Source organism: Cynoglossus semilaevis, chromosome 9 (genome assembly GCF_000523025.1).
Source record: "Cynoglossus semilaevis isolate Cse_v1.0 chromosome 9, Cse_v1.0, whole genome shotgun sequence".
NCBI classification, from domain to species: Eukaryota; Metazoa; Chordata; class Actinopteri; order Pleuronectiformes; family Cynoglossidae; genus Cynoglossus; species Cynoglossus semilaevis.
The window spans coordinates 16051902-16079653 of NC_024315.1; the positions used below are offsets into that span (position 1 = coordinate 16051902).

The window sequence follows — 27752 nt, forward strand, 5'->3', positions numbered from 1 at the left end:
TAGTCAGAAATTCCATGGGACACATGAACTGTCAAAATCTTTTTATTGCCATTTTAAGTCATTACATTCGAAAGGGTAAGTACTAGTTCACTCAGTATCAATTACGTTGTTTCTCCGTTGGCACAAGCAGTCACCAAATGAAAATTATTCTCAGACAAAATAGAAGACAAGTCATTAGTTGTGAAGGCAGAACATAAGTCAATTTTGCCGAACCATTCAGTGAAGCTGTGGGAAGACAACTTACAATCATTAAAAAAAAGACAATTTAAGCAAATTGAAAATTCATGGACTTTTTGTGACTAACAATAACAATGTAGAACCTCCCGTGCAGCTCATTTATAAAAAAAAAATAATAATAATAAAAATATTCCCAAAATTGTTTAGCCTACAGAGTCTTTGTGCTACACTGCCCTTCCAATAAGACGTGTATTTATTTATTTTTTGATAAATCTGTATAAAATCTTATCACATCAAAGAAAAAGAACCGTTGAGTGACACAGGAATACAAATGATCACTATATAATTACAGCATTTACAATTATGCCAGACATTAACAGTGAGTGTTCCTCCATTAGCTCTACATTATCACTGTCATTAAGAAGGCAAACTGAGACAATGGTTTCTGTGCAAGGAAGAAAATCTCAGCTTGATCAATTTGAATATTCACTCAGCAGACCGTGACCAATTTCCCACATTAAGACCTCCTTGGGTCAACACAGCATACTGACCACATTTGTTAAACCATGTGTTATCAAGTTATACTCGAATTCAAAAATCCTACTGACCACACAAAAAGTGGTACATCGAGTTGTACTGTTATAGTATTAGAGTTCCATGAGGTCATGTGCTGTATTCACTACAATATACAACCTGTGAGATTGTTCAATTAGTCTTCTGCATCAAAAACAGTCCATTTTAGGGGATCATTATTTTCAACTCTAGCAGTAGCACCTGCTGACTTTACAGCAGAACCATCGTACACACACTGCAGTCACTTCACCACATTTCAGTGCAACATCATTAGACCCATAACAGCAGCATGGAATCCTTTTCGACTTAGACTTTGCCAATAAGCAGCAGACATTATTAAATCATCTATTGCTTACGTCATGGTGAAAAGAATTTTACAAGTGCAGTTTGTGTGTTGAAGTTCCTGGAAGACACATTATCAAGTTAGGTAAAACCACAATTCTTCACCTAAAATCATCCTTTAACAGCCTCTGTCTTTTATCACCTCCCATTACACTCCATATTTACTTACACACAGTGTCTTCAACCCATAACAAGTAAATCTGACATATTTTATTCAAACCACTTCTGCCTCAATCCTCACTTTTCTGCTCATTCAAGTAAATGTATGTACTGCAGGTGAACAGCTGGCTGAAGGACAGCAGATGAGAGCCAACTCATACTGATGTCTGACTTACCTGGGCTGTTGACTTTTTTCACTGTACCAAATGGTCTGGCTGAAATTCGCTGTTTCAGCAGTAGATGTTAGGATTTACAGCTGGGTTATTTTTCCCCAGGTTACATTATTTCCAGTGTAAGACATACAGTGACGACTCTTACTGATTCTCACAGAGCATTTGACGCAGGATTTTCCAGTTCTGTCCCACAAAATCAAGGTTGTAACAGTAAACATAGTTCCCGAAGAAGCCTGATACATTTCGCACCACACCGTAGTCCTCCTACATTGTTGTATGCAAGTAGTTTTCCTGCCACAAACAGCAGGGGGCAAAGGATACTGTATCTACATACCAGTACAGGTCTTTGACCCGCCCGGTGCCTTTCCCTGCCTTACATTTCCAACTCCTGGTCAAAGACACAGCCTTTGATTAAGCAACTGCACGGATTCTCCAGAGTAAACGTTGATTCAATGCTAATAATGCTAATATTTTATCTCGAGGAGGGAGGGGTTGTTGTCCAAGATGGACAAGATGATTTTGTCCATATACTGCCGTAGACGCAGGTTGATGTCCTCCTGTTCCTTCAGGGCTTCCATTATCTGAAGGGAAATATTATACATATATAAATATATATACATATACAGACGCAGAAACACACATATATACACACACAGTATAATAATATTTGTCAAGTACAGCTTGTTTTGTGAGGTGTATGCAACACATATACAAATCCCTGCTAATCCCTATAATTAATGTTAAATGAATGAATTACAACTATAGTTAACATAAAAACTGACTTATATTGGCCTTGTCAATAATGTGTTCATTTGTATACTGTATTTTCCAGACTATAAGTTGCACTTTTTTCATCCTTTGGCTGGGTTTGTAATTCAGACATTGCAATCGTGCGCATGGCCACTTGGATTACTTGTATACAGTATACAATGTAAAACCTATGAATGTACAATAATAAAATAAAAGACTGTTGTACTGCAGCGTAATGGTTCTGGACAAAGTGAACCACTAAATTCTCATCTTTATTAAAACCGCTCTATAAGGAAAAGGAAATGACCTGGTCTCTGGAGGCATTTTCTATTTCTGCAGCCAAAGACTGGGCCTTGGTCTGTGTGGCAAACAGGTTCTTAGCTTCATATAGACTCAGACTGAGGATCTGACCGTTGAGCTCATCATTCTGCTCCCTTAGCCTTTGGTTCTCCTGTGGCACAAAGTCAGAATGGCAGGGAGGAGACAGAGAAGAACATAAATACCAAACAGCATGGTCAAGGTTGAGGAGAAAGAAAAAAAACAACCCAAAACCCAAATTATTTTCAGCACAAGAACGTGTAGAAAACAAAGCTTAGCTTTTAGCATGAAGCAACAATGTGTGTTTATACTTGAGGTTTGACTTCTCCAGTTGTGAATGAGGGAGAATGAAAGGAAAAGTTATTTCCGCGTGTCAAAACGTGTCGTAAACACTGGTTCACATTCAGACATTAATTCTAGAAATACTGTATTACACAATTTTGATGGGAAAACCATGAGCAGTGATCAGGTAACTGGGTTTTGGTCAATGTTTTATGTGAAACATGATTTAATCCTAAGAAAATCTACCTTCAGCAGGTCAAGGTGGTTATTTGTTTTTTTTTTAAATGTGAGGGAACCGAAGGCCTGGATCCATTCCAAGAGAACATCCAGTCCAGGTCAGCCTTTGGTATTTGCCAAAAACACTTTGACTAGTGAGAGTCAGAGACCCTTACAGCCCGTGGTGTAACTCCTTACTTTGACATGAAAATGGCTGTTAGCTGACCTTTAGGACTGAGGCGGGAGTACAGTTGTTGGAAAAGTTTTTTTTTTTAAACATTGTATGGAAAGTATATATATAACAAAAGAGAATACTTCAAATAGTAAATACTGTTTTGACATCAGGGCTGTACTGTATATTATAAATATTCCACTGTGTCTACAACAAAACATTGCATATGGAACCTCCTCCAGCATCAGTCCAGCAGAAATAAACATATTTTGGACAACATCAAACATTAGTAAAGAAAACTAGTTATATCAATATACTACATACAACAGGACCAGTAAGTAGATTGCACTGCAGCAGTAGGTCACAGAGGGAGTGCTGGGAGATGGTGTGACAAACCCAGCTCCTCTGCTTTGTTATGTGTTACATAAGCTCTGTTATTAAGTTGTGTTTGGGTAGTTACCATGAATGCTTTGGTTAAAGAGACGGCAACACTGTGCCAGTTCAGTACAGAGAAATGTAATGAACCTTGTTGATGTGAGAGGTTAATGAAGATCAAAGAAGGATCTTTACCATCTGATCAGAGTGGAGCCAGGCCCCAAACAACACTGGCTGCTGGAATTCAGAGGCCTGAAAGTCCTGGGACATAAATCGCTGGACAGACACACACAGACGTTTATACGCCACAGGCAAAAGAGGGGAAGGATTTATCCTTTTAATAAAAAAGTTAATTAAATCTGTCGCTAACACGGAGCCTTCTGGTTCGTCTTAGCACTGACAATTACCCTAGATGTTTCTGAGTTTTCCTAAAAATAAAAACAATTCCAAAAGAAAGAAAAAACATATTCATCTGCCTGCACCTTTTTGATGAGGTAGGCTTATCAGTGTGGCCTGGGACTAAATCTCACACTTATTCAATTTGCCAACTTCACTTCAAACACTGATGTCTGAAAAAAGTTCCTCCAGGCCTGCTGAGTTTTGGTCTTTATTTTGTCCTCTGTGCAGACGTAACAGCCGTCCACGGTACGTCAATGTGAAGAGGTGCACTTGTACTTGCCTTATTAGGGAGGACAATTAAAAACAAGTTTTTCTACTCCTTTAACTATCATGTTTACTTTTCCCCTGAACTGTTCTATTTGTTGAGACTGTAACAGGATATCTGAACCTCCTGCAGAGTCACTCCACCAAGACCTTTAGGGAAATGTGTTACCAAAATAAATAAATAAATAAATACCATCCTATCTGTTGTTGGTATTCCCAAGAGACCAACCCTAATATTAGCACCTGGTAAATCAGGTAAATGACAATATTACTTTGAACAGATATGAAGGTGAAAAATAAACAGCAGATATGCAGCTGTATATACAAACCTACACCAAGGAATAAGCAATGAATGTGTCAGCAAGTAAATGTCCATACCCAAAAATACTTCAAACAAATCAGCATTAAAAATATCTGTAAAACGTACGTTTCAAACCTCATCATACACAAAAGAGTGGGAACGGGCAGAAAGTTATACAAGCCGCAGGATCATGAAATGAAGAGTTCTGTATAAAGTTCACTTGTACCTGCTTCAGCCTTTTGACCTCATGTTCCAGCTCCATCTCTCTGCTCCTGCTGTTAAAGTCTGCCATGCTGGTGGAGGACGTGCGGCTGCGACCAGGTCTTTCTCCTTCCAGCTTTAACATCTGAAGGTGCTCCAGTTCTCGTCGCAAGTCTTCTATCACCTGGACAGTAAACTGCAGTAAACTGACTGAGCCAGAGGTCTGGTTCTTGTTTGGACAAGGACTGGTTTTATGAGAGACAATATTGACATGGAGCTGCCTTCAAGGTGAGCCGAATAAACATGATAAAAACAACATGAGGAGATATACTCATGGGTGCCACATTTAAAGCAGACAGGGCAGAGTAGGTGAGAATCACTTACTGCCATGAAACCGTATTTATGGTAGGAAATCTGATATTGTTTGTTTAATGCACATTTTTGTCTTTTGGCAGTCGTGAGCTGGTCTTCTGTCTCCTCAGATGATTTGACTTTAACAAGACTGTGACTGGCACCAAATAATCAACGGACTGGGCAGAGCAGTTAGGGCAGCAGAACACAAGGCCTCCCACCTCCTGCATGGCCTCCTTCTCCTTCTGGAACTGAAGTCTGTTCTCTTTCAGTTTCTCCATCATTTTCCTGTAAAGATCCATCTCGTCCCTGAGGCGCAGACTGGTGTCCTCCAGCTTGTCTGTCATTCTTTGCTTCTCCTGTAGACGTATGAACAACGTGTACAATCTTTAAAATTTTTATCAGCTCTAGATACATTGAATAATAACAATAAAGAGAGAAAAATGACAATATCTGAAAATAAAGCCAGTAATGTTTGGTAAGTATGCTTTGTAAATATGCCTGCACAGAGAACCTGTTAAATCCTGATGAGAAATACTATGAATGTGTTCAACTCAAAAGACAATAATGCCATGGAAAACCACTACTGAAAACAAGGGAAAAAATAGGGCTTACTTTGTCCAGTTTGTCTGTCTGTGACTTTAGCCGACACATGTCCAGAGACATCTCACTGTTCTCCTCCTCCAGCTGCTTCACTCTGAAATACAGGACACGATTTTCATGTTAAAGGGTGAGTTTACTGATTATAAATACATTTGTACGCGGTGAGCGCCTCACCTGGTGTTGAGCAGCTCCGTCTGTGTGTTCATGTCTCGTTCCATCTTGCTGTAGGCATCTCGGTGACGTCTCAACTCCTCGTGCAGATTTTGCTCTGCTCGAGTTTCCTGGTCTTTCAGTTGCTCCTCCAGCTCGTGAACCCTGAAAAGATGAACACATTTTTATTTTATTTAATTTTTTAAACCGCATCTTTAACCCTTTCAAGAGCAGAACTAAACTGCTACTTATATATGCTGCACTGATGATACTGTCATTGTCTTTCCTTTCGATGAATTAGAAAGAAGACGTGTGTTAATGACATAAGGATCCCAGTCTAACAGGTACGTATTAACACAGTCTTTGTCTTTGTCTACCTGTGTACAAGCTGCATGTTGTCCTGCTTCAACCTGGACTTGACTTCAACATTTTTCACAATCTCGCTCTCCAGCTCTGCTACCTTCTTCTCCAGAAAACTCACCTAAGACAAAGAAAGCCTGGAGTCAAAGCCCTGCTTATCACTGTAAACAAAATGCACAAATTGGTGTTTATGGTTGTAAATCTATAGTTAAAGAAGCCCATTGTTGTCTTTCAATGTGAATTTGGAAGATCAACGGTTCAGGTCTTATTATATTTCTTCAATAAAAATAGACACAAAGTCAAAAGAAGAACAAAAACAACATGTATGTTGTATATACTTTCTCGTTGATGTTGATGTCACAGGATTCAATACTGTCTCGGAAAAGGTCCTCTGTACTTCCATTACTGCTGCTCAGGTTGCTGTTGTTCAGCAGTTGTCTGTCCAGGGAAAAAATACCACAAAAAACAAACAAAGAAGAATCAAATGAAGCTTTTTCATAAAAGTGACCAGTAGGAGAGATACAGAAAAAAAGAAAGACAACTGTATTCATGTTACTGTGACATACTGAAGAAGGACACTAAAAAATAAATGGTTTTTACCACAATAAAAAAAAGATAGTTTTTAATTCTTCTCTTTCAGTAAAGACAACATAAACGTAGTACTTACTGTACAAACTGCAAACCTTCTCTCTCACTGTATCGACCCGTCTCTCTATCTTAAACATGTTCCCCATTATAATAAGGAGCAGCGTTGACGTTCATCACTCCTCTTCTATTTCTCTCTCTCTCTCTGTTTCTCATACACTTATTCCCAATGTGATATGTTCACAGATGAATGTGTGGCTCTAAGATGGTACGGATGTGGAGGTACATACAGTAGATGTCAGGCACAGAATATACAAGGATGGTTCTGCTGACTCACTCTCTCTGTGTCTCATGGTGTGTGTGCACGCTGTAACAGGAGTCAGACACACACACAAGAGTGAGGGTGGTTTTTCTGTGTATATGTGTGTGTGTGTGTGACATATCTGTCGAGGACGCACAGTAGGAGGAAACCTGAGTTACCAACACGACTGAATTACACACTGGCACAAACAAAGATTTCTATGAATTCTCAAAAAAATGCAGTGTGGGGAAAAATGTGAAATGCACGCACGCAAGCACACGCATACACATGCACACACACTCTACCTTCCAAAGGCGGTGCTGGAGATTTTTCTGCTGGGGCTGAAAAGGCAGATGACAAATGAGAAACATTTTTAGTTTGCCTGTAAAATGACGGTGTCAATTTCCCGATGGTCGATGGCAGTTAGAGCAAATCATAACACTTATGGGGCAGTTTGGGTCTTTTTCCTTCAGTGTTAGACCCTGACACCCTCTAATCCATGCGATTAACCCTCATTTTGACTACATTTCCATTGGACGATGTCCAATTACAGTATCTGTAAGAGGACACCTTGTGGTTATTAATATGCGGCCTACAAAGAACATATTGAATAACAGGGAAGTTTCTTCTGATGTGAAGACATAACTCTGTGTCAAGATAATTATCAGAAAGTGTTCAGTGAAATATGTCACCTGTTTCTAACCTTCTCTTTAATCACAGGCTTCTGTGGACTAGGACACTGAAGCTAAAGCTGCTGCATTACATTTTAACCTATGGGAGCGTCTCCAAGTAAAAAAAAAGAAACTGACACTTAATATTACATTACATGCTCAGTGCTGTGTGACTGTGTTATATTTGAGTCTGTGTGTGTTTATGATCATGTCTAACCTGTTAGCCTTTACAGTTTTGAGGCGAGCTTCCAGGTCCTGCAGTAGGTTGACCTTTTTACTGCACTGAGAGCAGAAGACATCCATCGCCTCACCGCTACAATGTTGGCGGACTCTACGGGGAGTTTGGCCTGCACTGTAAACACAAACACACACACACACACACACAATGTGATACATTCTACATTCATTTATTTCTAAAACTGATTTTACAGGCTGCAGCTCAATTTCAGTACATTTTTTTCTGGGGACCCATATTTTAAAACTCATAAACCTTAGCGGCATCTGAACATAACCGGCTCTTTTTCCTAATGTTTTTCTCACCTTGAGGGAACAGATGAACCTAGATCAGAGTAGACGTGAGTTTGAGTCTCATCATCTAAACAGGGGCTGCTGAGAGTATAGTCTGGCTCCTCCCCCTCTCCATAGTCCTCAAACTGCTCCTCATTCAAAGACGCCGAGGAACGTGTTGACAGGTCGGAGATTACTGAGACGTTTGTCTGTCCACACCTGACAGAAAACAAAAGAGAATGATGTAAATGTAAAAATGTTAGATTTAGAAACGTTTTAAAAAACCAGAGGACTCAAACTCCCGGCCCATGAAGGCCCCAGCATTAATTTTTGATTGGTTTTTAAATTATTTAGTTGGTTTAAGAATGAGAAGAAAACAATGACCAGCTAAAATATCTGGGGATGTTGTAACAAAAATCCAACCCTCATGTGGCCCTCAGATGAAAGGACAGTGGAGTTTGAGACCCCTGAGTTAAAGGAAACTTGAAAAATGTCTTTATAAGATGCTAAAAGGGTTTTTAAGGCAATCCTAGAAAATGTTTAAGTATTATGATCTTGTACAAAAGAAGAATCCACCGTGGCGGTAGTTTTTTGTTTGTTTTTCTCATATGCAGTAGCAAAGAACCAATCAGCTGAAGGCAGTGGAATGTTCTGTGCTCAGACGGCCATTAAAGCTGCTATTAAGTAATGGTGCATAGGCCAAAATCTGATGGTAGACAGTTGTATCAGCAGGAGCATCCTTCATAATTAATGAATCTGTGGAACTGAAAGCACTACCTCAAATGTAGTGGAGAAACAACAACAGACAACGAGAAAGACCAGAAAATAGACGTCAACAAAAACAGGTATTTACTTCTCCCCTGAGAAAAAAAGATCCCCCAGTGTGTCCTCCTTGTCTGCTGGTCTGATCAGGGTATCTGAAGAGTCTGATCCCTGGGTGCTGCCCACCGCACTATCTCTGTCCGATTCCCTCTCCCTGCCTTCGTCTGCCACGTCAACCTCTGGCCCCTCCACTTCTTCTGGGAACAGCTGGCACTCGGGGATAAGGTCAGGATAGGCTCGAGTGCACATGACGACCAGGCAATCCTGCTGGTTCTCATTACCCTGATTTGTATACAAAAACAACAGCTTTAGTAGGTTTAAAACAATACAAGGATTATCAGTCAGAGGTTCAGAGCCCAGTCACGAGGGTCACCAGATCTTATATTAAAATAACAGCAAAGTTTTCTATTTGTGCTCCACAAACTGCATGTATTTTTACAGATGTGTAAGTTAGCCACGTTAGCTTCAGCTTGTGGGTGTGAGCTCCCTCTCCTGTTCTTTTGACCAAATCCAATCACCGGTTTGACCATTGATTGACAAACTAAGATGTGGACTCACATCACACAGCGCACGTTTCCACAGACCATGTTTCTGAGTTCTTAGATCAAGCAACAAAAAATGAGCAAATATTTAAAAAAAAACATTATTTATATTGATGATATTGATACTGATTTAACATCATTGAACTCTGATACCTAACATTTTTTGCATGCTTTTTTAATACACCATACAAATGATGTGCAATTTACATTTATGCTACGTCTGTATGACCTTCATAACTTTTTACAAATCAGCTGTAGTCAACAAAGTTATTAAATTATTGGTGCCTTTGTTTATAACCTTTATAAACTTCATCTAATCTTTATCAAACACCGGTTGTATTTATTCAAAAATACAAGTTTAGCAATTAAAAAAATGTAGGTTTGAACTCAGGGGAATAAAGGTTCTGAATTTATGATAAACTGATTTGCCTTGAGTAATTTATCTTTCATTGTGGGAATGGACTAAAGTCTTTCTTCGTTTCTTTTCCTGAAGGGGGATGTGAAGAGGTGAAGAGGTGAAGAGGTGATCGGTCAAAGGTCACTGCCTTTGTTATACCCGGCATCACTGGGTAACTTATTTTTGGATGCTTAAACATGTGAAATGCAGATGAAGTTTACATATACATGATGTGGTCAGTTCTTATTTGCACCACTGAAAAAAAAACACTAATAAAAGGTTTGATTTTATACTGATTACTGATTTATTTTATACTTGATTTTTATATTATATACTGACTTACGTATCGGATCGGACAGGCTATAGTTATTTTTTTCTACCCTGAGATTTTTACCAATTTTGGGTAAATACTGATCCAAAGTATTGGATCGAGCCATCCCTAATAAAAAGAACACATTTTTGATTGTTATAATGTGAATCACTGCAGCTAAAGTCTGAATTTGTACTCGTTTCAGTTCTCTGCAGAGCAGCCTTGTGTACTTCTATCTTTGTAGATAACCTAGTTCACTAAAATACACGTTAAGAAACATCGATCTTAAAGAAAGTTTGTAGTAAGTTCTGACCTAGTTACAGCAAAGATGCAGCCATTAATCTCTGTCTCTGTCTTGTTTCTGTCCCAATGAAACCAGAGCAGAGGGAAAGTTGATTTAACCTCTGTGTGTATGATGTATTTGTGAATGTTTTTAATATTGATCCAAGTACACCTATAGTTTTTTTTAAATTGATTAACACCCACAGAATCTTCCAGAAGTCTGAACGGATTAGAGACGAGTTCAAGTTATTGACTTCACTGTGAGCCAGTCCAAAAAAAAAAAACCACAATAAATAAATAAATAAATAAATAACCCAAAAATACAGGAAAATACGAAGAACCCTGGACAAACAACAGCTGTGGAGACACAAAGACAAATTGGTACAGTAGACTCAGGCTCAGGAAGGCCGGTGAGACACTGGTGACATGTAAGAAGGAGGAGCAGAAACACAGGAGCTGGAGTGATCGAAAGATAAAAAACCTGGGAGAAAAAAGTGAGAAGCAAAATAAAAAAACCCCAAAAGAAACAGGAACACTTTATTTGGGGTTACCAAAGTGGTCATCACATAATGATCTGTCCCTTTTCCAACTGAGCTACTCAGACTCCAACAACCTGCTACATTTATGTTACTGTAAGACTCTGCCTGATGTAAATGACTACTAACTTTTGTTGTACACAAGTACACCACTGTCAAGTTAAAAAAAAGGAACAAACCAGCACGGCTAAAAACTCTGTAAAATGAGAATAAAGCTGTACGTTACATCCTCTTACCTACTGTAGATCAACTTCCTCTGAATTCTCTGTCTAAAGTAACCAAACAGTAAGAGTTCCTCACAGACAGAGTGCGTGGCCATGATTGAGTGGACAGATCATTGGTCTTACCGTTTTATTTTCTGGTTGGTCACTGCCTTGTTGGTCAGATAGATTTACAAGTGTAACTGTAGAAGAACCCACATTTGCACTTGGAAAAGTTCATCCATGGCCATTTATTTCAGTGCCCTATTGATATTTTTTTAACTAAAAATAAAAAGAATGTGACGCCAACAATAATAATCATGTTTTTTCATCAACTACAGTTTTTCTAACATGGCGTTAAACTGGTTTTTGTTTCCAGTGGTTTCCATCAATTTGTTAACCAACCTTTAATCTTTTGCAGCATTACATTTTAATCAAACATAAAAACAATTATGTCCTGTTAAGGAGTGTCATCTTGAGGGATGACATTTAAGTAAGACAAGATTAAACGAATTAAAAGACGTTTCTCGAGATTTGTTGCACAACCCGTCGGTAACCATGCTGCTAAACCATTAGGCAAAGGCAGATGTGGTACAAAGTGCCTCTGGCTCCACAACAAAGATGGTGCAGTGGGACGACACATAAAGTGACATCAGCAGCACTGACCCCTACTGTATGGGCTGATACAGTAGATATAGTACAGGTGAGCTGAAAAAGCAGTGTGTTTTAGCAGCTCTGTACGGTGAAGTCAACAGGTGACTGACTGCAGAGGCATTTCTGTTTTTGTTTTTCTTGCAACTTCTTCTTTCTGCCCATATCTAACACACACCTATTTGTTTTCAGCTGAGTCTCAAAGGAATCACATATCTGCTTGGATTACCAAGAATGTGCTACTGGACGAAGGACAATATGGGGAGGGACCGGGCCAACAACTGACACTCTGTTTGGAGGCGTTGTCAATAATCCCAGACACACAGCACGATCATGGAGACATGCTGTGAGGCCACTCACAAACTGATGTCAAAATAACATCATGAAATGATTACCATTCGCAGAACATTGAGAGCACAGTGTTACGAGCTGGACTGTTAAAACGTCATTACAGTTAAACCAAGAGCATGAGAGCGTAAGGGAGTGAACGAACTTTGTGCCCTTTTTCGATAACACCCAATGATTACAACTGAGGATAAATAATATAATGTCTTTTTGCCTTTGATGGTGTCAATTGAGTTAATGAATAAACTGCCCGTGTAATTACAAAAACTGAAATAGGTCAAGGCAGCATGTTCTAAAGGTGCTCGTATGTAGCAAACACCTACAGTGCTGTGTGTTTTGTATTAACCCTGTTGAGTCATGAATCCACCTTAAATATTTCCACGCTGTTAAAACACACACTAAAAATGAAAGAGTTTAATCCATGTCCAAAGTTGTGGTTCATACCATGGGCCATATAAAACTTCATCATGGGCCACAATTTGCCATTGAGCCATATTTTGGGCATCCCTGATGTAGGACACGTCAGTATGTGCCATGGTATTATTTCCATAGAAAACTGTTTGTTAACTGTTGGCTAATGTTAAACAGCACTGATCCAACATGGCAGCCTTTGTGGACAAGACCTGACCTGGACATAAATAATGAGAGGTCATGTTGAGGTTATGAAAAGGAATTTCTCAACCTCTAGGTTTAACCACAACTATTAAATCCTTGTTCACCTGAAGCTGGTTAAATATGTAACAGCTGAACTGACTCCATTACAGCAGAGAGAACAGAGAGATCTCGTTTCTCCTGTGCTGCCCACTCCTAACCTGCTGCCTCCAACATCTACTGTCCTTTGGAAAGCCCTGTTTAGAATATTGTGTTATCAGGCAGACGCCAGATCAGCAGCCAGAAGATAAGGCTGGATCACTGCCCTTTAAACTGTCAATACATTTTTATTCAACTATTACACAGTGACATGAACACTACAGTAAGAGCTTCCCTTGAAATATACCTGCTGTATGTCACATAAAACAGTCTGACACGGCACACAAACAGACAACAAAGGTGATGTTTTCATGATTTTCTATTTTTCTGAGGAAGCAATGTCAAAAAAAAAAAAAAAAAAAAACACAAGAAAGAAGTTTCTGACAACTACACGTTGGCTTTAATGAGCGTACCAGGAGCGTTTACTGAAAACTTTATTCTGTTTTTAGCTGCTATTTCTCTCCTTTCGTGTCACACTCAACATGAGTGTGGGACCAATGAACTCTGGGTGTTTGATTTTTGAACAATGTAACAATGTTGAAATATTATGGTGCATATTTACTTTATCTGGTAAATGTTTTAAACATCAAACAATATAATGAGAATATCATGAAAAACAAAAGGAAAAAATGTCTAAAAAACAAAGCTTACTTTCAAACATAACTTTAACTGATATTATTCTGCGGCCTGTATACGGAGCTGCTTTATTTTTAAATGACTGAAACAGGAACACTGGTGGGCTGTGACAGTTTAACAATAAGAAGCACACACTCTGAGCAGACCTGTGGACAGGGATTGTGTACTGCCTGCCTTAAACTGGTGTACTACTGTTACAGTACTGTTCTTCTACAGACGCTAAGTCACAAACCATTCGCTAGCTGTCGCTAACTGGCTTATTGTGAGTTGCTCCAGTTGGCTCCCTAGTAGAAGAGGTGAGGGGTCCAGTAGAGGTCTCTTACCTCAGAACAGCAACTACTGAGTGATCTGAGTGATCTGAGTGGTCTGGTTCTAAGGACAAACCTGGTCCTGTGCTCACACACTCCACTCCCCAGGACAATTCTAGTCCTAGAAAGGAACTAAAACCACTTGGTGCTGTCATTCAAATGGGGGGAGGGTTGGGAGAGGTGAGGGGAGTTGGTGCCAGACTCTCATCAGGTGGCCCAGATGCTGCCTTTTGTTAGCAGTTGCATGTGAATCTTTGTTCTTGTTAAACAAAGCGTCTTAAGGCTTTAGATTTGTACTTCGAAACTGAACTACAATGACTCAGTGACTCAGAAACGACAAACTTTTTTCCCCTTCTATTCCGTGTCGTTTTAAGGAGTGACTGTTTTTGCAGCGATTATCCCTTATTCATCCAGCACGGCTCTGCACTGCACTTTAATCTAGTTATTCCAGTCCAGGTTAACAAGATGTGCCATGTCCATGATACTCACATACGAGTTACTCACATACGAGCTAACTGCAAAAATGTACAAATAACATACAACCAGCAAACTTCCTTTAGGCCACAACAACGAATTTAGTAGAGAATAAGAAATCTAAATTTGATATGAACGAAAACAAAACTCTAAATATTTTAAACCCTGATAACTTCCATTAAAACTCACCTCACGATTGAAGTTTTTCTTTCAATAAAAACACTATGGTAGTCAAAGTAGAAGCCTTGTTTGTAATATCAGCAAGCTGTATTTATGTTGAAAACATGACTCATCACAACTGACAGGTTGTGAAAACAGAGCCTAGAGAGGCGAAGAGAAGTTCATCAACGTCGATTCAAGACAGACTCCAAATGGACGGTCTCTGGTTTCACGACTAATCAATAAAATGCAAACTTGAGTGACATAAAAAACTTGAACCCATTAATGATTTTTGAAAATATTTTACATTTAAAAATGTCAAATCTTGAATAGAGATGACAGAACTAAGGCTCCCACATCCTGGAACAGCTGAAGAAGACATGCAGTCCTCAAGGCAGTGTCAACTTGATCCACCCACACGTACACATAGGTGACACATGGTGGACAATGGACTTTAGATTCTATCTAAAGACCTCGAATACAAATAGCCAGCAGCCTCCAAAACACAGAAGCTGTGTGCTGTATACTCCAACCAACCATCCACCACCCTGTACAAAGGCTTGGTGCAGTCTGGGTACTTACTAGTGAGGAGACTCCATGGTCAGCAGCCCCCCTTGTCTTGCCACTCTCAACGGATCCCAAATCTGTAGCCCCCCCTCTCACGTAACTCACACACGGATGCACACACACAGGTTCCCCTTCAGAGGCAGCAGAGGAGGAAGCGTCACTGTAGTCCAAAGGGTCAGTCCTGATGGCTGGTCTACTGTAGTCCAAAGACGAGCTAAGCACTCTGAGCAAAAGGCTGCACCGAACAACGGGCTTGTGTCCTCGTACACATATACAACACACACACACAAGGACAAACTCTGCACCTCACAGCCACACACTGACACACACTGCTCGGTTGGCCGGCTGACTTGCATTCACACACTGAGGGCTCTGATCGGGCAACAGTTGTTGAATTCATGGCACCGCCTCCCCCTTCTCACTGCCTTGTCTGCAGTTTCCTAGCAACTAGCCTCTGTGGGCGGGGCTTTTAAGAAGACTAACATTGCTGCACTCTGCTCTCAGCTGCCGCCTACTCAGGCTATATTTGCATAGCAGGCCCGTCTGTGGTGGGGGGTTAGAGATAGGAAGGTGTTTGCAACGCAAAGCAACTTCCTCTTAAGTAATGTTGCAGATTTTGTACGATTGTGAGACCTGAAATAGACTCAGGGGAAGAGTGGGAATGTCAAAACACACCAGGTTTCTCAACTGTCCATTTAAGACACAATCACTATTACTTACTTTTTGTCTTTTACTAGAAAAAGAAACATAAGTTTAAGTATTTGTGTGTGTTTTTAGTAAAAGTAACAGTCAACTCGTTAAAACTTGAAACTGAAGTTGAGGCCTTTTTGTCTTTGTGGTTTTGTTTCATTCAATGTTGGTGACCTACTATTTTACTTTGGCCCTGGGGTTTCATCGGGGATCCACTATGTTTGACCCACCCAGTTTGTTTGCTGTTGGTATGGACAGGTCAACAGATGAGGTCAGACACAGGGCTCCATGGACTATTCTGTTTCACAAGACAGAATATGTGTTAGTAAACTAGGCTCGTGAAAAGATAAAGAAAAAGTAAAACTGGAAGAGTTCAGTTACTTAGGGTCAACTATTCAGAGGTCAGTACAGGAGGCAGGAAAAGAGTTGAAGAAGGGGTGATGAATCGATTATAATCATAGCTGTCATAGCACCATAGCTGTCTAATAGTCAGAAGTCTGAGGTGGCAAAAATGAAGATGTTGTGATTTTGTCTGGGAATGACCAGGATGGGCAGATCAGGGCAGCTTGGAGATTTTGACAGGCCAGGTTTAGACGGTTTTGCTGACGAGAAAAAGTGTACATTAGACAAAGTCTGTAGAAGACAGAGCTGCCAGGCATGAGAAAAAGATATAGATCTCCAAGGAGATTTGTAACAGCAGAGGACGCAGGGGACAGAGTGACCACTGAAAACAATTTGAGAGTGGGGATCATTAAAAATGGACATTGCAAGGCAGCATAAAAAATTTAAAATTTAAATAAATCTTTTTGTTTATTTTTTAAAGCTTTACCTCAGGCTGAAAAAGGGTCAATTAAAAAAAAAAGGTAAAAGCTCAAATTTAAAGAATTACTTCATTTGTTTTTCTATGTTGACCAGGCTTGATAAGAAACAAGAGACTGTGAATAACAAGAAGCTGAGCACAAATGAACCCTTCAACTAGTAACCACTTTCTGTAGAATATCTTTGTGCAGGTGAGTGAAAACAGGTCAGTGGGTTAGCTGTGCCTTTAAGGGACAATTGTAAAGGCACTAGTTAGCACTAACATGGTAAGACTACACCTTCATTTGTAAAAACACAAAGTACTCTGACATAGATATTCAAACCAGACAACAGTCACGTTCAGAGACAAAAATGTAACAAAAATGTGGGTAGTGTGGCATGTAAAGTAGGTATATTTTAGTTTTTTATAAGTTCTTTTTTATAAGTTACTATCCAGTCATTTCCGGAGCAAATCATAATATATTGTGAAGGAACAGGAATGCAACGTACAAAGAGAAACACGAGTCTGATCCTGTCTGTAACATGTCACATTTAGTAATTGCATGGTGCATAAACAAAAACATTGTCAGGGAAAAATGTTTAGGTGTGTCTGTTGTCGTTTAAATGAGGTTTCAACAATCATAGACATCAATCAACGGAATCTTAAAGTAAATTATATATATACAGTATGTATAAATATAAAGGAAAATCTATAAAGCAATAAGAGATCATCGGATGAGCTGTTTAAATTCTATAAATTTACTATTTACATTATAGAAATGTAATAATAATATAACTGTCATTTATTTAGTACAAAAATTGAAAAAAAATCAATAAAAAAAGTCAATAGTTTGTTGTTCCTTTATGCCTCAGCAACAGACAAAACTAAAAAGGAGAGTGATTCAGAGCTGTTGAAGAACATCTTGATCAATTCCTGTCAGGATATCAACATGGTGTTCAACTAAACAGGCCTTGGTTTCACATTAAGTAACTAAACTGAAACTGGAAAAATCAAAAATGCTGTTTCATAACATATACTTTTCCTGTCTTTCTCTCTTATGGTGTTTGCTTTTGTAACATAAGCAGAGGAACTACAGAGCTTCCAGCAGGACGTTTAAAGTTGAATAAATGTTTTTAACTTCCTCAATTGAAAAGGGCACAGTCAGTAAAGGGGATACTGTTTTGTGTGAGCTCAACTCAAATGCACAATGCACATTGGAACAACATACAAGGTATTCACACAGGAGAAAATACTGAACTTTGAAAGGAGTTATCCCAGCATTAGCAATAAAAACGCTTTCCACAGGGCTTAAATGGATTAAAGAAGTTAATCTTAAAAAAAGGAACCTCATTATGACAAAAAGTCATAATTACTGTATGACCTACTATCCTTATGACATACTATTCTTCTTAGTCTATGACCTACTATGACTCTAACTAACTAACTATTATTTATGTTTTTTTGAATTTTGTATGTTTACTGTAAATTGATTGTTGATTGACTGACTGGAATTGGAAGTGACTATGGATGAAAGTGTCTGTTAAATGTATTGTAATGTCATGTAATGTCATATAAAAAAATGACCGTGAATAGTTCACATAATTACTCATCCAAAGTCTCTATCTTCCATACAGAATGTTCTCTCTTTACCATTATGGCAAAGCGTCTGTACTGTGTTTCAGTGTGTGAATATTTTAAAACCACTTCTCCATTTCTACAATGACATGTAACACTGACTACAGACTGACTAGGGTGGTGGTGAAACACTTAACAATTTCCCATGTAGTCTAGTATTAGAACTCTCATTAGAACTCTCCACTAAAACATTTTAAATGTTTGCCTTTGCTAATACGTTTCACATGTCATACATTAAAAAATAAAAGAATATTGGCTTTAAAAATTAAATGTGGGTAATAGTTATATCTAAACTTTTTTTCTTAGCCAAAGTAAAGGATTTTATCATTGTGGCATAATGTCAAGAAGAAAAACCCACGGGACGGTCATATATAGTCATATATATAAAGTTATTAATAAATTCAACTCGTTCCACTGCTAAACTGCAAATATAGCTCAGTACTACCACCAAGTGGACAAAATAGTAAGGTACGTGCACCTTATGTCCACATAATTGTGAGAACTCTCATGAACCAAGTTTCTATTCCTTAACAAATAGTCTAGTAGAACTATAAGGGGAAATTGGATTTCTACTAAAAACAAAGACTTGTGTGTCATGTAAGTGATGCCAGTAGAAAGAACAAAAGAAAAAAAAAGAAAAGTGTGCCAACAAACTTGTCAGGTGTCAGACATTATTATCTTACCTCATGTCTACTTACATCTGTTCCACATGACTGTGAGATGAACTCCAGCTCGGGCTCCAGTCCTGGTCCCCAGAAATTACCTTAACAAGAAAAACATATTCATGTCTTAGCTCTGTCTGTTTGAGGTGCTGTGTAACATACTGTGTTTTTAAATTGATCCAATAATGAGTTCTGTTTCCTGTTTCCTGTCTCTGGGTATCTCACAATTACATTACATTACATTTAGCAGATACTTTTATACAAATCAACTTACAATTTGACAATTCAATGTGATCACGATAGTACAGCCAAGGATTATCAAATGATTAAGAAACTATGATGCTAATACATAAATCAAAACAATTCATATGGATATTTCAGATTAAATAATACATTTTTTGTAGCGTTCACTTTCTTTAATGTAAGTTGAACAGCATATCCTTCTTGCTATAACAGTAGAAGACAAAAACATTTACGACACTTCTGGTTGTTGTCGATAATATAATCTTTAAAAGACTGAACGACCTTGAACACATGTTCTCATAACCTCATGTTCTTACAGTCATAATATAAAATTGTCTTTTTGAAAGCAATTTGGATTTCAAAAACAATCCCACCAGGCTTAGAAAATATTGTCCCTATTTCCATCATGTCCACATAATAGATTTGTACACAGACACATATAATAGTAGTTCAAGAGCAAGACAGTAGAACAAATCACAAATAATAAAAGGCCACATCTTCACAGCTTGGTCTAACCTTTTATGGTAAGAACACCAGAAACAAACTCTCTGAAGCTGATACTTCCATTATTGTTGGGTTCCATACACTTGGCCAATATCTTCACCTGTAAAAACAGACATATAACGTCACCATTACACTCGTGTCAATATCACTGCGTACATGTGATAACTGAAGTTTTCTTATGATAAAAATGTAGAAACCAGCTAACTAAACTAGCATTCTTCTATCAACAGCCAAGTGTTGTGTGTTATACAATAAAAAACCAATCATTTGAAGACATTCGTCATTACCCCACCACAAAGAGGATAATGAACAAAAACTGGATACAGTAGAGTATAAATGAGATCACTTAAAATTAATTGATTAATTTATGTGGCAGCTACTTCATGTACAGTTCTGTGTGTTCAGTCTGTTGGCAGTCTTGATAATTGCCTGTCAAGGACAAGTCAAGTGTTCTATTACCTCACACAAGCCCTTCATGTTTATCGTGTTTATAGTGTTATCAAGGCCCAAAGTAGTGTACAAGAACAAAGATTTACTGCAAGTTAATAACACGTGCTGGAATGTTTTGCATTAAACTGGCTGTACTCCAGGACTGTGTGTAATGCAGACACGTTGGCCAATTATCCAAGTCTACACAATGTTCCTATATATGAGCAACACAACAAATTGACTGATTCTTGTCAGGTAGCATATTTACAGATAAACCAGATATAAATTTGGTGATGCAAGAGAGAGAAATGACAGATTATCTACATGTGTTTTGTATAGAGTACGAGGTACAAGAGAAGTAACAGTAAATATGTGACAACATCGGCAGACATATTGACTTTTATAACTTAAATGCTACTTAAGTTTATATTACTTAGGTAGTTACTAGCTGTCACACGCTTTATAGTGTTTTACTATATTTGAATAATTATGCCAATATATAAAGATTTTCTAAACTAAACACATAGACAGGCTCATTTGAAAAGTCGTATTAATGAAAAATTAGTTTTATATAATAATTTAATAATATTTATTTTAACCTACAATTAGCAGGTGATTGCGGTTTTCTTTTTCCGTAGATATTAAATATAATATATTTCACTATTTGCACCATTAAATATCAAGGTTGGAAATTAAAATGTTACATTATTAGTCCAATCATCATGCAAATGTTTTATTGCTGGCTACACACTGTGGAATTAACATTAAAAGGACCATTAGGCTCAAAATAAGAGCGGGGCAACAACCGGCCACCGATTAAAAGCGACCACTAACGTATAATATAGATATGTCTGGGTACAGAAGTTATCAGGAGTTATAATTAAGTAAACTAATAGTAGTGTGTAGGTCTAAAACTAAAAAAAAACATACCTCCTCTCCAGTCCCAAACGCAGAGCCGAGTTGCACAAAGTCTTCTGTGCGTATAAAACCGTCCGCGTCTTCGTCACAAACGTCGAACACCATCTTCAGCTCCTTAAAAAATGTCAACAGATGCTCAGGTGCCTGACAGTCATCCATCTCTCTGAAAATTATTTGGTTTCAAGTCTATATTTTGAACTCAGACCGCTGAACAGAAATGCAGGTGTTCCGGCGACTCAGTTCTCTATTTATCTCGCGCGATTAATTGGGTGTGTACGGTAATGAGGGGGCGTGTACTCCTTAACGCGGTCAAAGCGTTTGGTTGGCTCTCGCAAATATTGGTCACGGCAAAGAAGGCGGAAGTAAACAAGTGTACCAGCATAGCGTACGAGTATATCACGTGCTGTTTTGACAATGGTATTCAAACAGGTGCTACATTGAGCTGAACAATGAACAATAAATATTATTGACAAATCAGTATATACTGTACATCTAGTGGAAACCAGTGAATCCCAACAAGGAGAACTGGATATAAATGAACAAATTAGAGGATGAAGAAATTTAGGTTGTTTTTATTTTAATTTTTTTTTAACCAGTCCGGTTAGTGATAATGTAATTGAACCACTTGGCTGAAGGCCAGCAGGTGGTATAGATGTTCTGTACATACAGTCTCACTGTCAGTCACACTTAATCACAATTAAGGATAAACAATTAACCTGGTAGTGATGTAGGCTTTGAACCCAGGAACCCTGAACATCAGCAAAATCATTACAATTTGTATTAAAGGGTGTATTCAACTCCCAGGAAGCTCAATTTGATGAAGCGAAACGGTGATCCTTCTTAATATGTCGTTTATTTTCTTTCCTGTGTTTCATTATTTCACTTCTTAAATGTCATTGCTGTTTTGTTTTTTGCACAGGGTATTTGTTGATGGTGGCCTGGAAGCCTTGTACTATTGGCATATTATATATAAATAGTACAAACAAAATCCTTCATGTACATGTTCTTCCATCGTGAGTGGCAACAATTTGGAAGATGGTTGGTTTGAACCTTTCTAAAATGCTTAAAATCAAGTTGTAATTGAAAAGCTGTAAAGCTGTGATTCAGCTTTAAGGTCAGGAGTTCTTGACAAAAACCCAAATGTTGATCCTAGAATTTTCACCACATGGTCAGTGTGGTGTGTAACTGCTCTTATACTGTGGTCTGGTGGTCCGAGACTGGCTTTTAGACAGACCAGTTATATTATACTACAACCTACATTCAACCACTGGGCCCCATAAAAGGAAGTGTTTACAGTTTTGACTTCCTCCATCGTTGTGTCTTTAAGAGGATGTCATATTAAGAAAACAGAGAGAGAGAAAGAGAGAGAGAGGAGGGGAGGGGCGGGGGGCCAAGAAACACACACACAGCAAGGAACACAGCGAGAAGAAGAGCGAGGAGTGTGTTTTGATTTCTTTTCTATTTTTGCTGTTATTATCGACTGGTTTTGTCAAAATGCAGGTTCCCACTGGAGAAATGTCACAGTGGATTTACTCTCTGATCTTCACGTCCTTACAACTCTGGGGTGACTATGAAATTATTTTTGTTTCTAGATGTTTTGTTATGGTATAGAAACTAATCTGACCTGAGTGCAGCCTCTGATTTGTTTGTGCTGAAATTCTATTAAAGTCAATATCATCTAATAACATACTGGCATGAAGATTTTTATATTCCTGAGATTTATTTTTCAAATATCAGCTGATTCGCTCTGTTTCTTCCTCTTTCATTTAAGGAACACTTCATTCGTCTTCTTTTGCTACTCCCTCTCCTGCTCATTCCCCACCTGTCCTCAACATTCATTCGAGGTCAGAGAACTCAGTGGTCTTCATCTGTAAGGTCACACAGGGGAATCCTGGGGTTCTGTTCATGTTATACAGATTCAGGGAAATGGTATTAATAATTATTTTAAATGTATTTATTTGTCAACTCTTCATTTACCCAAGTGTGTTGGGTTGTGACTGGAGCTTTTCCGTGTATTTAGGTGGACTATCATGAACTCCAGTCTGGTGCGGAGGAGGTTCAATTCACTGTTAGGATAAATGAAGAGAATACTGATAAACTTTTCTGCTGCCTCTACAAAGACCACCAGGGGCACTACAGTGCATTCAGCCCATACTTGCGGCTAAAACCCCACACAGGTTTGTTCATCTGTTTCCTCCAAAAATAGTTCTCTCAAAATAGACGCGTGATTATTGTGGCCTGTGGTCAATAGCTATAACATCAACTTTTAAAAACAGAAAGACACATGACGGCCGAGGCCAAAGTCAAAAGCTGTGCTTCAAACAGAGAGAATGGATTAAAAAAAATGGAAGGAGACTCAACTTGTTGATGTGTTCAGCCTCCACTCACTTATGATTAAACATGAGGACGACTAAAATAATAAACACCGCCATCCGCTGCTGTATGCAGGTGCTCCCTGCAGTCTCATTGTTCTCCTCTGTAGGTGTGTGAAACAGTTGTTATATCCTGCCTTCCACTCCACCCTCCACACACACACACACACTACTACCACAAGCACAAACCATACCCACAACAAACACACACCCACATAGCTACAGTATTACAGTTTGTACAGCTACAGCTACTTTAACCAACAAAAAGTTTAATATATTTGTTAATCAATTTGAACAGCTCCATTTGTTCCACAAACAAATAGCTAAGGTTCTGAGCAACGAAAGGCTACAGAAAGAAATTAAATGTATAAAACCAGGGGTCACCAACCTGAGAGCTCCTTCAAGGGCACTTAGTAATACAGAGAGCTACTTTGATACAGACTTCCTGAACAACGTAATAATAGTCAGTTCTGGGACATACAGTAGCAGACACTCTTCTCACTATCGTCATTGACCCCATTTGAATATCACTGAGAGAGAAACTGATTCAAAAAGCACAGAAACAGTACAATTGTTGACCCTCTTGTTGACTAGTTTGATTTTCAGAACATACCCTACAGGCAGCTCAGGTAGTCCAGGGGGGCTGCCAGGTGACCCCGGGCACCATGTTGGTGACCCCTGGTTTAGAGTATAGAAACTCAATAGAGCAGTGGTTATATGAATTGTACTGGCTTTAGAGGAATTGGGTCAGTAGATGGTGAAAATGTTGTAAGGCCACAGCAAAACAGAGAAAACATTTTTTAATGAATGTATTCTCAATATTTATGTGCATAAATATATAATATATATAACCATTATTATTTATCAGATCCTTCCCCCACTCTCTCGTTACCCCCTTTTCCACGGCCGTTCCTGTCTGTGGTGCCATCCACTGGGGAGGTAAAACGTGGAGGAACGTTGTCCTTCAGCTGCTCTCTACCTTCTCCTACACCTGAGCAACAGTCAAGCGGGTCAAGCTTAGCCAACAAACCAGTGAGCTTCTTTTTACTGAGAAAAACTGAGCAAACAGAAGCAGCCTGGGTCGAACAGCTGCCCCGAGCTAGTCTCATGTCCAGCCCTGACACCCAGACTGGAGTCTTCACTGTGGGCCCTGTGGAGAGAGGAGATGATGGGCAGTTTTCATGCATCTACCAGATCTCCAACAAAGAGCAGTTGGTGAATTCAACTGTGAGCAACATCATCCAAGTGACCATCAGAGGTGAGGATGCTCCAATGTCACCACTTTAATTCATATTAAATATGTTATTATTGAATAGTATCTAAAAAAATGTCCTTTTTAAATAATTGTTGTTTGATTTGATAATAACACAGAAGTGCTTTTTATCCATCCCTGTAACAATCTGTCATCATTAATAATTATAATTAATATGAAAAACAATTGAAGAAATCTTGGTTAGCTGATTTTGCTATTGAAATGCTCTGCTAATTAGCTGCTCAATTTAGCAACATTTTGGACATTCGTTGTGTTTGTCCATCTCAAATGTTGTGTCTTGACAGTAATTGTGTCACAGGCGGTTTTATGGGGAAAAAGGCTCTTGATTAATGGGTGTAATCTATCTTATAGATAAAAATTGTTTTTTTAAATATGGTAGAACGGTACCAGCATAATTCTTCCACGAATCACATGCCTAGCTTTGGTTAGTTTTCATTAGTTTTCACAGTGTTTTAGATTTTGTCAGTAGAGTGGGACGCCCTCTTTTGACCTAAGGTGTACAGAGATCTCCTGCATATTTAGTTTAATATTTTAAATTATATTATCTGTTTTTACTCAAAAGTTTAAAATATGGGTTCCAAGGGTGATTTCTTTCTTTCTTTCTTTCTTGTCTGCTGTTAGACATGCTACCACTGCCCACTCTTGCCCTTGACCAGCGGGCAGACGTTCAGCATTTGCTCTGCACAGGGTCTGCTGCTTACCCTGGTGCTGTTTTCTTCCTGTACCTGGCAGAGAGTGAACATCCCATCACCACGATTCGTGCTAAAACTAGCCATCATCAAGTTACATTCCAAATTCCTGTCCAAGAAACTCCAGTGGCATCGTACCAGTGTCAGTACAGCTTCATGCTTGAAAGGAAGTGGAGCCAATCAGAGCGCAGCAAATCTCTCTCCATCACCACTGGTACAGATTGATCCTTGTTTGGATTTAGTGAGTCTGTGGTGTATTTCAAGTCACATGACTGTTTGAATCTTTTCTTAAATTCCAGGTCTTCATCCTCCGACCACAGGTAGGCAGACAAGTGTACACAGTACTTAGTAGGAGTAAATCAAATGGAGACCAAAAACTAGGGCTGGGCAACGATTAAACATTTCAATCTCAATGCATGACAAATGCAAATGCATGACAATCTAATAAGCAGTTCAAAAATAGAGTTACACATTTAACAACAGCAGCAGCTTACCTCAGCTGTTAGCAGTTTAGTTACACATTTTTTACACAGTCGCGCAGCAGCTTACCTCAGCTGTTAGCAGTCCGCAGTGACTGTAGCTACATTACTAACGCTAACCATTGTCATTTTTTTACACCTTAATACACCTGGTGATGCCTGTGTGTCGTGTGCAGATGTGCAGCACTTGGACTGGCCTCTCCTCGTGGGCTCTTTATCTGCGGTGTTATTGTTCCTCTGTTCTGTGGTTCTGGTGGTGGTCTTAACTCACAGGAAAGGTATTTCACACATGAATCTTCTCTTTTTCACAAACATACATTCAGAAATGATTTCTGTTTTTTTTTAACCAATTCTCTCATGTTTGTTGAACCATTCTGTGCAGTGAAATCATCGGCCGAGATGGAAAAAAAAAGGTATTTTGGTTTACATGAAATACAAATGACACTATTCTGTTACCATCCTTTACCACAAGACATCATCGTTGCAGTATGGATATGTTTAGACTTTACTTTAAATCACAATTTGTTGTTTCAAATTGACCCTTTTATTATAATTTTTTTGTCTATCGTGGTGTTTATACAGTACATTATCACTGTTGTTAAGTTTTAGAATATTTTTTGTACTCTGTTTCAGGCAGGAGGCAAAGTTCTGGACACAGATCCATGCCAAAGATCATCCTGTTGGTAGGATTAGATTCTTTTTTTTTTAATTTTCCTTTCTCCTCCAAATTTTGTTTTCTGACAAAGAGAAACGACGTACACACACGGCTCATTACTGGGTGCTCTGTTTTTTTGCAGACCTCACACTCAGATGTTCAAGTTTTAACTCTCAGGTAAATTTCTTTCCCAACTACAGCACATATTATGAAGTTCAGAACCCACAGATTTCCCTCATCAGTGCTGTCCTCTAGCGTTTTGTTGTAGCTGTGTTTGTAAATATTTTCGCTTGATACAAGTTTATCATTTCAGCATTATATCTGTGTATTCTCATGTAGTTTTTAAAAGTCGAGATAAGGATCATTGAATTGTTCAATAAAATTTTTTTTTTACAGGTGAATGAAAAAAAAAGAAAATAAAATTAGATAAAAAATCATCCAATAAGAATTAAAGTTTCACTGTTTATACCCTGCTTTCCCACAACAAAAGAAACTTTACATGAACAAGTTTTAACACATTGTATGGGTTTCTGTTTATGTGTTCTGCAGGAATGGTCCAATGGGGAAACAGAGATGGCCTCCAGGTTTCCAACATGGAACTCACATTCCACATTCACAACAGTGAACAGTTAAAGATGATTGTTGTTACTGTTCTCTGTCTTCTTGTCTTTGTTGATTTCTCTTCCCCTTTATTCGTGGCCATGTGATCATATTCATGAATGTGTTTCCTGAGCTAATCATGCTAACATCAGCTGGAGTCACAGCGCTGCAAAGGAAAAGTTCCTGTTTCACTTGTAGCAGAACTGTGTGGGAATGGAATGTGATGTATGTTTAATCATCGATGTAAATAAACAAGTGCATATAAAGATATACAGATTTTTTCAAATGGCTTTAAATATGACTACGACTATGAGTTTTTTACATTTTTGTTTCGATTTTTTTTCAGACCACACGGTGGCAAATCACCAGTGATCAATTTTTCAATAAACATCAAGTTTAGCCCGCGACTTTGTCCCAGTTTTAAATTTTGGTCCACTGAATTTGAGTTTGACACCCCTGAACTCAAGCACAGTGTTTCCTTTTTTTTCTTGGCCCATAATACTGTACAACACTCCAGAAAATGCATAGCATTTAGATTTGGAGGCTGACAAGTAGACTGAGAGACGCAGCCAAGTACATGACCTGCTTGGCAAAC

At 38.6% G+C, this 27752-nt stretch overlaps 2 protein-coding genes across 5 annotated transcripts; one reads left to right on the top strand and one right to left on the bottom strand.

Annotated features, from left to right (window-relative positions):
• Positions 1 to 13: 13 nt before the first annotated feature.
• Positions 14 to 21320, bottom strand: rab11fip4b (RAB11 family interacting protein 4 (class II) b). Of its 3 annotated transcripts, none has more exons than XM_025058607.1 (16): positions 21102 to 21320; positions 19755 to 19842; positions 19032 to 19096; positions 9084 to 9334; positions 8264 to 8449; positions 7941 to 8075; positions 7358 to 7393; positions 6505 to 6604; positions 6184 to 6287; positions 5831 to 5971; positions 5669 to 5750; positions 5275 to 5412; positions 4728 to 4886; positions 3733 to 3813; positions 2482 to 2625; positions 14 to 2005 (listed from the first exon to the last, which is right to left on the bottom strand). In XM_025058607.1, the coding sequence occupies exons 1-16, from the start codon at positions 21246 to 21248 to the stop codon at positions 1889 to 1891; spliced, it is 1974 nt and encodes a 657-aa protein (XP_024914375.1). In that variant the 5' UTR covers positions 21249 to 21320; the 3' UTR covers positions 14 to 1888. The 3 variants fall into 3 exon arrangements, with proteins under 3 accessions (XP_024914375.1, XP_016890550.1, XP_008315779.1); XM_017035061.2 differs by having other exon boundaries at positions 19017 to 19096; XM_008317557.3 differs by lacking the exon at positions 3733 to 3813 and having other exon boundaries at positions 19017 to 19096; positions 21102 to 21318.
• Positions 21321 to 22465: 1145 nt separating this feature from the next.
• Positions 22466 to 27427, top strand: LOC103384157 (uncharacterized). 2 transcript variants are annotated; one of them, XM_008317559.3, is made up of 11 exons: positions 22468 to 22653; positions 22861 to 23018; positions 23110 to 23266; positions 24330 to 24719; positions 25356 to 25637; positions 25723 to 25743; positions 26079 to 26180; positions 26285 to 26315; positions 26536 to 26585; positions 26700 to 26734; positions 27107 to 27427. In XM_008317559.3, the coding sequence occupies exons 1-11, from the start codon at positions 22584 to 22586 to the stop codon at positions 27188 to 27190; spliced, it is 1380 nt and encodes a 459-aa protein (XP_008315781.2). In that variant the 5' UTR covers positions 22468 to 22583; the 3' UTR covers positions 27191 to 27427. The 2 variants fall into 2 exon arrangements, with proteins under 2 accessions (XP_024914384.1, XP_008315781.2); XM_025058616.1 differs by lacking the exon at positions 25723 to 25743 and having other exon boundaries at positions 22466 to 22653.
• Positions 27428 to 27752: the final 325 nt, after the last annotated feature.

What these genes read in the sequence shown, in the direction of transcription:
- rab11fip4b (XM_017035061.2), bottom strand. Translation starts at nt 21,248, where the DNA reads ATGGATGACTGTCAGGCACCTGAGCATCTGTTGACATTTTTTAAGGAG. An exon ending in CGTTTGGGACTGGAGAGGAG is followed by an intron (nt 19,843 to 21,101) that starts GTATGTTTTTTT and finishes CTGTTTTTACAG; the next exon opens with GTGAAGATATTGGCCAAGTG. An exon ending in TGGTGTTCTTACCATAAAAG is followed by an intron (nt 19,097 to 19,754) that starts GTTAGACCAAGC and finishes TTTCTTGTTAAG; the next exon opens with GTAATTTCTGGGGACCAGGA.
- LOC103384157 (XM_008317559.3), top strand. Translation starts at nt 22,584, where the DNA reads ATGCAGGTTCCCACTGGAGAAATGTCACAGTGGATTTACTCTCTGATC. An exon ending in CACGTCCTTACAACTCTGGG is followed by an intron (nt 22,654 to 22,860) that starts GTGACTATGAAA and finishes CTTTCATTTAAG; the next exon opens with GAACACTTCATTCGTCTTCT. An exon ending in CATCCAAGTGACCATCAGAG is followed by an intron (nt 24,720 to 25,355) that starts GTGAGGATGCTC and finishes GTCTGCTGTTAG; the next exon opens with ACATGCTACCACTGCCCACT.